The 11,413-nt window shown below is 41.6% G+C and overlaps 1 protein-coding gene across 4 annotated transcripts in view; it reads left to right on the plus strand.

Moving 5' to 3' along the window:
• Window positions 1–10,464, plus strand: part of STK38L (serine/threonine kinase 38 like) — a 46,031-nt gene extending 35,567 nt beyond the window's left edge. For all 4 annotated transcript variants that reach the window (XM_054630918.2, XM_054630917.2, XM_054630923.2 and 1 more), the window contains exons 10-14: window positions 1,489–1,606; window positions 1,779–1,902; window positions 4,179–4,274; window positions 5,142–5,233; window positions 6,388–10,464. In XM_054630918.2, coding sequence (XP_054486893.1) covers window positions 1,489–1,606; window positions 1,779–1,902; window positions 4,179–4,274; window positions 5,142–5,233; window positions 6,388–6,515 — 558 coding nt within the window. In that variant the 3' untranslated portion in view covers window positions 6,516–10,464. The remainder of the gene's footprint in view (window positions 1–1,488; window positions 1,607–1,778; window positions 1,903–4,178; window positions 4,275–5,141; window positions 5,234–6,387) is intronic.
• The last annotated feature ends 949 nt before the right edge of the window (window positions 10,465–11,413 follow it).

The raw sequence follows: 11,413 nt of genomic DNA on the forward strand, positions 1-11,413 counted from the left end.
TGTTAAATTAAAACTCAGTGCTAATGCTCCTGGTTTTTAAAACCTGCAGGGCCCTGATACGTGGCTCTCTACAAGCTCCCAAAATCACAAATAACTCAAAAGAAGGGGGTCCAGTTTGGAATAGCAAGGCCCTGCTCCTCTCTGTGCCTTTGTTTGCCTTGTGAGCATCTGGCCCAAGCCCTCAGGTGTCCTCAGCCCCGTGGCCAAGCTGTGTCTGGGGCTCTCTGCAGCACTGGCCTGCTGTGGATCCATGGCTCTGATTCCTGCAGCTCAGTCACAAGCAGATGTGTGGCTGCAGAATTCCTTTCCAGAGAGCTCTGGGGAATTCCCATTCTGCTGAAAGGGAATGTGGTGGAAGGCTGTGGGAGGGTGTTGGTGCTGGAGTTCTCCAGCCTGGGTTTGTGGTAAGGAGTGGTCCATAATGGGGGACTTGTGGCATAAACTGAACCAAAGCAAAGTGTCTGTCAGCCATTCAGACCTCCATCCCTGACCATGGTTTTCACCAAAAAACACCTCAGCTCTCAAATTTTGGGACCATTTATTTTTCCACACCCTTTTTAAAAAGTGATCTACTACAGTATTCCCCAAAAGCTTTTGGGTGGTCCCTTCTTTCCTCATGAGACAAAATGAGATTACATTGCAGCCACCATGCTGCCTCATGGGGCTGTATTTCACAGCCTTATTCCAGCCTGGAATTAGATCCCTGAAAAGAATTTATCTCAAGTCTAGTAAAGGCTGATGTGGCAGTACTGTGTGGTGAGGAACAGAGACAATAAAAGGACAAAATGACAACTTGCATTAACACTGTTGGGAAAGGAGCCACGTTTTCAGTTTTCCATTGGTTCAATCCTAAATATCTCAGGTCTCTACAATCAAACAAAGGGCTTCTTTATGGTCAGACAAATTAATGTAAAATATTTTTGTGGCAAAACTGCTTTTGGGGGACTTTCTTGTTCTTTAAGGTTTTTTTGGGGTTTGGTTTGGTTTGGTTTGGTTTTTTTGTTTTTGTTTTTTGTTTGTTTGTTTGGATTTTGGGGTTTTATTTCTCCTTCCTGCCTCATGGAGGAGTTTTCATCAATAAAGAGAAATTCCCAGTACATGGCTTGTATATCATGAGTTCCAACACCTAGAAATCTACCACTGATGATGCCTTTAAAAATAAACAAAGACCACAACAATAGAACTTCTTGGGTATTTTTATAATGCAGCTACCTGAAACTTAAACTAAAATGACCTTCTGATATTGCAGTTGCAATATTCTATGATTTCATCACATTAAAGAGGATGATTTCCATTTAGTTTTGAGGTTCTCTGTGTTTATTAATATAAAAGAATAATATTCTTGGGACTTGAGTTCCTGTGAATTCTCAAATTAAGCATTTTGTTCAGCCAAACAACAAGATCCTGTTTGTAAATCCGCGGGAGAAGGTATTGCAAAGTGTAAAACCACAGTATTTCTCTCTTAAAGAGATGATTCTTTTTTTCCAGGCATATTCTACCGTGGGAACCCCAGACTATATTGCTCCAGAAGTGTTTATGCAGACTGGCTACAACAAGCTGTGTGACTGGTGGTCCTTGGGAGTGATTATGTATGAAATGCTAATAGGTATGTTAAAAACCCCAACTTAAGAGTTGTTCAAAGGTAACAGGGTCCATTGTTCAGAAGAGAAAATCTCTAGCTAATACTTGTTCTATTTGGGAGCCCCAGTGACAAAAGCAGAGGCCCAGGTCACTGCTCTCCTGGAAGAAGTTTAATAATTTTATATTTCTTTGTGCAGGGTATCCACCTTTCTGCTCAGAAACGCCACAAGAGACTTACAGGAAAGTTATGAATTGGAAAGAAACGTTGGTATTTCCTCCAGAGGTGCCCATTTCAGAGAAAGCAAAGGATTTAATTCTAAGGTTAGTAAGAAAAACCCATTTCTGGCCTCTTGCCCAGCCAGGGTCAGCTTCCATCAGGGTAAATTCCTGTTGTGTGTAAAGGAAGCTTTATGTTGGAGGAAAGGCTGGTTTCTTCTGTCACCGTCCCTGATGGGTTTTTTAAGTCTTTTTCTCTTTGCCACTTGTTTAACATGAAGGAATAAGGTGGAATGATCTTGATTTTGGAGATACAGAGCAGACCAAAAATAAAGTGATCAACACAGAATTTTTTTCTTCTCTGAGGTGGCAAGAAAAAAACTACTCACCAGCATTTAATGCACTGAACAGAAATCTTGGGATGTTTTGGATTTACTCACTTCTTTCAAAATCCCAGTTTTTATTTTGCATTGAGGTTTTTGTGAAGGTTTTGGTAACAAGGTCAGGCAGAAATGACCCTCTTGTAAAATTTTACAGAAATTACCTCATTTAACAGAAATGACCCTCTTGTCCTGAGAGGGTTTGGGGGGCACATTGGTTTTGTGTTTGATATTTTTTCCTTTTTTTCCTTTTCAAAGCTAATGCTATAGCCTTATATAATTTTGTTACAGGCAAAAAGGGGAATGTGCTTCACAAAACTAGAATTTATAATTAGTTCCAGCAGTGCTCCAGTAACCTACAAAAACATTACAAATACAAGAAACAGTTATCCTACATCCAGCTAGTGATACTAACAGCTCAAATAATTGAATTGTCACTAATCCTCATGGATAAGTCTGGTCAAACAGTTAATATTGCATTTTCAGTATCTATTTCTCTACTGTTCTGCTCAACCTTCCTTGTCAACATCTCATGTTCTCTGCTGAACAGAGTAGAGCATTACTGCTGAGGATTTCTTCCTCCTCAATCCTGGCTGTGTTTGGGGAATTTTTAGAGATTTCAGTGTATTTGTTAGCATGTCTCGCTCATGCATCTACTTACACAATGACTACTTTAATTTATCAGTTTGCCTCCACAAGGAGAAGGATTAAAATTGGGGTAGAACTTCTTAGTTCTAGGTAATCTATTAAAATGAGATCAAAACAGGTTGGACAGCAACCACCTGGGCATTTTGGGTACTTTGTCCATTACACTTGGACAAGTTAGGCAACGTGTGTTTTAGCTTAAAGGGAGATGCAGATAAAGCTAAAGAGTTATGGATAGAGATAAATCCAAACTAAAACAAGCTCAAGTTCAAACAAAGCCTGACAAATCCTGTGGCTGAGTGTTGTTACAGGTTTGAGGTCTGTTGTTAGTCCTTGGCACCACCCAGCCTGCCAGGCTGCAATACAAATACAGGGAGGTTTTCTTCCCCACTGACACCCAACTACAAGAAAAAGAACTTTAATTTAGAGGTGGATACAGTTTGTAGCCTAACTTGCTGTGCTACATATGCAGAAAATGGAGAAAATGGCTGTGATTTAATGAATTCCTAGGCAAATGCTGGTGTTCCCATCTCCTGGATGAGATACTTGAAAGGCTTTTCCAGTCCAGAGGAGAAGAGTCAGCCTCTGCTGCTCCCTGGAACAAATCCCTGAGGTCACTGAGTTGCTGTCAGAGAGCTTCCACCTCCCTGTTTTCCTTCTTTGGCATTTTAGGCTATTCCTTCTGGCCTGCTGGAGCAGGTAACAGTCCCCATCTCACCAATCCTGTCCCAAATTTCACCTTTTTCTTCCTGCTATTTCATGGCTGCTTCTCACAAACTGACAATTTCTTGTGGGGTCTGAGCTGAGGTTATGCAGCAGGGCTGTATCAGAAACAGGCCCTGGGTCTTTGCACCACCTGCACCTCTGAGGAGAGGGAAGGGGGAGAATAGGGATATGGCATGTTTGGAATGGGCTGGCTCTCTGGGATTCCAAAATACAACATCAGAGAGCAGTCCTGATTTACTAAGTATATTTATTCTTCTTAGTTTGACTTTGAAACAGGAATGTTTAAATAGTTGAGAACATGCCAGGGCAGTTCTCAGTAGCAGGGATTTGAGCCTCCATTCCAAACTGATCCTACAGGACCAGAACATGCAGCGACTTTTCACAAACCTGGAAGATGGGGGTGCAGCAGTTTAGAAAAGGTGTCAGTTATTGGCATAGTAGCTTTTTGTTTCAGGATTTAACAATGTTCTGCTTCTACTGTTTCCCTTCTCTCCTAGATGCATTGGCTGCTTTGATGTTACCCCAAGTGGTGAAACAATTTGACAGAGCTTCTTCAAATTCTTGATACTGGATACTGTTGCTTCTGTGGATTTTATAGTAACATTCCCTTTGTTTTTTCCCCTTTTCCAGATTTTGTATCGACTCAGAAAACAGAATTGGTAGCAATGGAGTAGAGGAAATAAAAAGTCATCCATTTTTTGAAGGAGTAGACTGGGGACATATCAGGTATGTATCTACACACATGTTTTACAGGGAGAATAAAAGCCATGAAAGCAAGAATTTCATGTATTGTGATGTCAAGGACAATTATTTCCAATTTATCTTTTATTTTGAAAGGCAGCTACTGGCAATAGGGGGTTGACACTGAAGGTTTTCTGGCCTTGCTGACTTGCATAGAAATGGCCAGAGTTTAACTGACTTGAAATACCTCAGATTATTCCAGACTGCCCAGAACAGAAAGAAATTGTTGTAGGGTGGCTGTGGATTTCATTGTAAGTGTAGTAATTAGACCTGTGGTGAGTTTACAGGTGTAAACTTTCCCACAGTGCTGTGTCCCAGTGTGAAGGTTTTGCTGGCACAGATTCCTTGGGCACTTTCAAAAGCCACCTTAAAACTCCTTCAAAGGCTTCCTGGCTGTGGAAGTGCTAAAGCAGAGCCAGCCTGGTTTGGGAGAGAGATGCTGAGTGTCACAGAGAGGAGTCCAAAGGTTTTGGATGAGGTCCAGGCTGGTGAGCACTGGAATTGTAAAGCTCTGGGTGCAAGTGCAATCCTGCTGGGCTGGGTTTGTGAAACAGGGTAACCACAGTGGTGGCTGGTGACAAGATCAGGGTGATAGCTGTGTGGCAGATAAGTGTGGGATGCTCTCTCAATGGGAAAATTATGTTTGCCCCAAGCCTGCCAGGAAGACACCAATGGGGATAAGGAACCAGACAATCTCCCCGTGGTGTCAGCAAACAGGAGAGTCAGATTCATCTGTGATGCACTCAGTGTTCTGCATTAAGGGAAGCTTTAAGTGTAAAAGCTAAGTTAAAACTGGAACTTAATGCCTCATTTCCCAACATTCACTCTTCTGGCATTGATCTTTATTTGCAGGGAAAGACCAGCTGCAATCCCTATAGAAATCAAAAGTATTGATGATACTTCCAACTTTGATGAATTTCCTGAATCAGACATTTTACAGCCAGGTGAGACTGCCACTGTGAACTCCAAATCTCCATCTGTGACATGCCAGAATACTGCACAGATGCCTTTGTTGTTGTTTGTGTTAGTTTTTCTAATGACCCAATCAAGTTAGTCTGTAGATCAAGTCTATATTTTCTTTGAAATATGAGTGTAAACCTGTGATCTCTCATAGCTGCAAAGCCCAGAGATTTTAAGAGTCCAAACTCTTGGTAAAAATGGTTTGCACAGGTAGTGAGCACAGAAGCAGTGGAATTTTCTGCCAGGCAGTCTGTCTAACCAGATTCTGGTAAAACATCATGCAACTGATTTGCTTTTCATCTTCAGTGACTTTTGAGGTTTGTGCCAAACATAATTGTTGAGATATTTGTGGGTCAGAATTTTCAGACAGTTGATTACTTAATGCAATATTTAATGAACCTGAGTTGCTCTGTAAATCACTTCAGGGTTTTTTTTAGTTGTTGATTTCTCTTGGCAAGTTACAGGAAATTTTCATATGTAAAAGACTTGGTTCTGTGACATACAAATAGTCCCAGGTCCCACTGTTTTCAGTTACTTGAAGATTGGCAGATGATTAATTGCTGTCTGCTAAGTGTAGCTGTGTTAACAGCCATAAGAATTATCCAAAAGCTGTTGGTTATTTTTTTTTCTGAAGTGGCTTTTATTTAATGGTGAGGAAGTTTGTCCTTTTAATGCAAAGCAACCCCTCTCCAGTGCCTAAGCTGGTTAAGTCCATATTTGGATAATGCCAAGAACATTTGTATTATTTTGGCATTTCAGACCCACTGAAAATGATACTGTACATGTAGCTACCTAAAAATCAGAACATCAGAAATGTCATGAGGTTTGTAATTGTGTATCCTGTGGGTGTGTTAGAGGCTTCTGTCAAGGTATGGAAACCTGGTAGAGTGTGTACACATAATTAAAAGAAAAAAAAAAGGCAAAACAAAAATCTCTCTTTTTCTGCTTCTGAGTTCTATGTTGAAATTATAACTCAGACCACTGACAAAAGGCAACTCACTTGATTAGAAGCAGGATTTCTACCAGGAGTTTCTGCTGGCTAAGGAAATAAGAGTTCAGGGCTCTGTGAAAAGTCCTCTAAGAATCAGCCTGGGTTTAACTCTTCTAATGTGTGTTTGGTTTTGTTTCTGAATTCTAGTGCCAAACACGACGGAACCCGACTACAAATCCAAAGACTGGGTTTTCCTCAATTACACCTACAAGAGGTTTGAAGGGCTCACCCAGCGTGGCTCCATCCCTTCCTACATGAAAGCAGGGAAGTTGTGAAACAGAACACAACCCCCCAAAGGAAATTGCAAACACAAACCTCAGGTAGCTGCATCACCAGGCCCGCTTGGCGTTAGTTATCAACACATCGACTCTGGTGCGCATCAATTTCACATGGAAATTCTACAGGATTAGGATTTCTAAGACTACTACAGGAATTAGTTGGCAGTGCCAGCTGGCTTTTTTTTTCTTTTTTTTTTGTCCTTTCTTTTTTTTTAATATTTGAATATTTTTGTTAATTTTATTATACAAAGGTACTGGAATAAAAGGAACGTGCATCGCTTTTCCTGCACTGCCTATGTGTGGATAACGGTTAATTATGCCTCTCTGTACTGTGGCTTTGTTTGTACTGTAAACCATCTAATCCACCCAGGAGGGAAACATATCATTTGATGCAGCATTGGTGTTGTACTGCTCAGCTGGTGGGGTTTAGATATGCAGTATAAAGAAAACTGTCCACATTTGCAAACCTCTCTGAGCAATTGCTCAAGGGTGTTCCATTTGTGGTCTGCAGATCCCCCATGAGTGTAGCACATGGAATTATTTTAAATAGCAGTGTCCTCTGGGCCTCCTTGTGTCCTGTGTGCCCTCTCTTGCCCCGAATGCAGGACTTTATCAGCCCTTTATCATCATCCCTTTTGTCCCTTTTCCCACAGTGTGTGGCAGTGAGGCAGTCCTTGTGATCTGTTTAGTGGTATTTCTGCTTTAAATGGTTGTTGGCAGTATTACTGTTAGAGGTGATGATGCCTGCTGGCAATTTCAGAAGCAAAAAAGCAAAAAGGAATCTGAATAAAAAGTATCAATATTTTTAGCAGAAGGGAAACACTCTGATAGCAAGTTTTGAGAGGATGGCAGAGTTTCCAAGACTGCATTCCTGCTTCTGCTCTAAAGCAGATCACCTTTGAGCTGCTCATGATTCAAACATTCTCTTCCCTCTGTGCAAAATGTGTTCTAAAGAAGTGATCAGATTGGTGCTTTTTCTTTTTTTTCCTCCCTGAGCACCTGCAGGCAGAAGGGATCCTGCTCTAACCTCTCCAGAATCATAGCCTCTGCTCACATAAAAGAAACTTTGTGTCCCAATAGGTTCAGACTCTCCAGTGGGCTCCTTTTCTTCCAGGATCTCCACTTGGCATGGCCATGGGATTAGAAGGGATCAGCTGAGCCTTCAGCCCAATTTCCAGGGACCACCTAAGTGTTCTTGTGGCCAGTCTGCAGGATGGTGACAACCTGACAGCCGAGCCAGTTGTCCTTTCCCTGGGCAGAGGAAACAGAAGCAGAAATAACTCCATGTGCAGGCTCTGGCTTTGTTCATCAGCCCAGCAGCAGTTCAGGACTGAGTTGTACTCCTTAAGCACCTTGCAATTATCTGGTCACTGGTGACTTTCTCTGCCTGTACTTACAGCTTATCTGCAGGGCTTTGAATCTGTCACAGTACAGCAGAGATCTCTGCTGTCATTTTCTGGTCAAATGAGATGTTCAGCACTGAACAATTCCCCAGTGGCTGAACAAGCAGAGTCGTTGCTGTCTCCCTCCTCTGAACACCTGTGAAAGGCACCCTAAAACCTCTGCAGCCCCTTCTGAGTGGAGCACAGGATGTTTTGGCATACAGTAGGAAAGATTTCACTGGACAGACTTTTGTAGCAATATGGAAACTACTGTTATAAAGCCATTAGAGAAATATTTACTGCTGTTAGGCACTGTGGTATCAGCTGTTCTGAATTATTTGTATGATCTGAAAAACATACTGGCATGTTTATCTGTTGTATAAGAGCCCATTTGCCAGCAAGATTTCTGTGCATCAGTGCCTGTGATGGGCAGGTATTCTTCCCTGATCCAGCCTTTCCTGCACAGTTTTGTCTCCCTTGAAGCATCTAATATCTGTTATTTATACCAAACAGTTTCAGTCTCTAGCTCCTCAAAGAGGAGTAGCCACTGCCTCAGGCCCATCCAGTATTAGAGCAAAGCTAAGCTGAGCTTCTGCCTGAGTGCTGGACTGAGGTGGGAACAGTTCCTTGATCTCCCAGATTTGCTTCCCAGACCTTACACCAGTTAACATCCCTGTACTGCTGCTGGGGCAAGGTCCTTAAAAATTCTCCATTGTTGTTCTTAGCCTTGTCAGTGTGCTGAGGCTCAACCTGTGGCCATCCAAAGGCTGTAGAAAAACAATAACTCAGTTAAATCCACCTTTCAGGCATTGTTCTGCCAGTGCCCCAACAGCTCCTGAGGCTTCTCAGGAAAGGAAATGCCTTTCCTAAGGCCTTGAGTCCAAAACAGGGAAATTCATGCAGGAAAAAAATCCTGAGATGCCAATTTGGCCTCAAGGGACACTGCTATTCAAAATACTTTTCATTTGTTTTAATTTCCAGTTTCATCCATGGGGCACCATGTGCACTGGAATTGGAATTCCTGCAACCACCACCTTTCAGAAGAGCACAGTAACCCCATTAACATGACCTACAAAGAACTCTTTGCTCAAACTTGTTGAGACAAGCTCAGTTTCATGGAAACTGCAAATGCTCAGTGATACTGGTGATTTTTTTTTTTCCTGTGGGGCTTAGGGGAGGGCAGAGAAATACACACTTAATTTAAAACTGTCTATTAAACAACTATGTCTGTACATACTCACTGGTTTACAAACTTGGGAAAAAGCTCAACCCTTCTACTTGCAACACTAAAAATAATACTAATTTAAAACTGCAGATGATTAATCATATCAGTGCTCACATAGGAGTTATATCCATAAGGAAACAGCCTGCAGCCTATCTAGCATAAACTCCTGTATTGTGGTAGTTGAGTTCTTAAAATTTTTTTGTAAACATAGCATTATTTTAATCAGTAAGTCAAGTTAAACAATATTAACTACTGCTTTTAGGATGATAGGGTTTTTTTTAAAGGTGAAACTGTGACACTGTACTGGATTAAAGAGAACAGCAGGTTAATCTATACTGGCTTTCAAAAAAAAAGGAAGTGCAACATATCTTTAATTTTGTTATTTCTATCTGATTCCTTTGGATGGTTGTGTGTTTTCCTTTGGCAACGTTTGTCACTGTGCCATTTATTTTTCTTATTCTTGGAGTACCAAAGATCCTGAAATGGCTTGATGATTGCAACCATGTGAAAATTTATTTTCTGGAAGTATGTTTTGTTAAACTTTTGTTAAAATGCTAAATTGTGTATGCAACTTGTCATCAGAGGTTTGCTGGGATGTTTACCTATTCCAGCAGGGAAAACTTGAGTGCATCAATGGAAGTGGAGAGCTTGAATCCAAATTCTGGATTGGAATTCCCTGAAAGTGGGGAGGAAGCTTGGATTGGGAACTGCAGCTGAGCTTTTGCACTTCGTTCCATCTCCAATCAGCATGAGTGAGTGGCCTTAGGTACAGGACATCAGCAGAGGTTGTCTCATGTGCAAAAGGAGTTAAAAAAATTGCCAGCATTCAGAAATCAAATCTTGTTGATACTGCATTTGCACTGTTCAATTTGCCTTGCTGGAGAGCTACAGAAGTGTTATTTTTATAGGTCAATTGTTCCCCACCTGAGCCGTTGGAGACAGTCTGGGATAAGGGCACCTGCTGGGGGAGTTCAGCCAGGGGGCACCAGGAATGGGCACCAGGAACAGCACACAGCTCTGCTGTCAGCTCCTTCCCTGGGGCTGACATTCTTCCTGTGCCCAGCAAGCAGGGAATGCTGCAGTCTAGCCCAGGTAATGCTTAGGAAGTGCTCTCACTTTCTCAATAACACAAGCAATTACAGGCGTTGTAACACACTGAACCTTGTCCTTTACTGTTGGGATCTCACAGCAGCTCGTTCTTGGAGTCAAAATGCAACTGCTATATTTTTCCTAGACTGTTTCATTAGTTGTGGTTGGGAAAGTTACATAGAAGCATTATAAAAATTTATATGAGGCTTTTTACAGCATTTGAAAATAAAAGTAGCATTCTTTTTGTAAAGTTGCAGTTTTCGTTTCTTTCACCCCAGTGTATACTGGATTTCTTTTCCAGAATGGGAGACATCTAAGGAATTGAGATCCTGTTTTGTGGATTCTCATCTTGAATTCCATGGACAACAAAACACCCCAGTGTTGTTACACTCAATCAGAAAGTAGAGAAAGCAAATATTGTTTGACTTGTCCCACCTGCAGTCACGTGAAGAAGCTACTTCTCAAATGGTTACTGATCTTCTCCAGTCTTACCTTCCCCATAGGCTGTAATTTATCCATGAAAGGCTTGCAGGGGCAGTTGTGTCCTTTGATCCACTACAGAACCCTTTCTGTCCTACTGTTCCACTTTTCCTGCCAAGTTCAGAGCAGCAGCAGCAGAAGCACTGAAAGTTGTGTAAAAAGATGATCAGAGTGGAGCAGCTGAAAGCCAAGAGAAGTGAGCAGACACTGCCTGGCCTTGTCTGGAGCCCTCCTGAGAAGAACAGGAGGCCTCCCTCCCTCCACTCCAGAATTGCTGCTCTCAATAAAGGTAAAATGCAAGAGAATTTTGCAAATTCTTTTTAATGGGATCCCCCCTTTCTTCCCTTGAATGTGCATGATTGTATGGCAGAGCTACACATCATAAGGAAATATAGGTTTAGTTCTTTACCTCCTTGCATTACCAAATCAGATATTCCTCAAAAAAAAGTGCTTGAATGGCAAATATGAAGGCTATGCCTTCAGCATGGGTAAATCTCTTTTTAAATCTTTTCTTAGTTTAGGGTTTATAAGACACACTGCAAATATCTACATTTTTAATTTCTTTGTTCTTGTACAAAGTGTGCCTGGTACCTAAGCAAAACAACAATGCTTTGGACAATAGGAGGCTTTTTCTGACAATCTGCCTAAGGAGGGAGAAGGAAGGAGTATTCAAAACTGTCTTGGGAGTGGGGACAGTAGTGGCCCCCAGCTCTGGACTA

Source organism: Agelaius phoeniceus, chromosome 5 (genome assembly GCF_051311805.1).
Source record: "Agelaius phoeniceus isolate bAgePho1 chromosome 5, bAgePho1.hap1, whole genome shotgun sequence".
NCBI lineage: Eukaryota > Metazoa > Chordata > Aves > Passeriformes > Icteridae > Agelaius > Agelaius phoeniceus.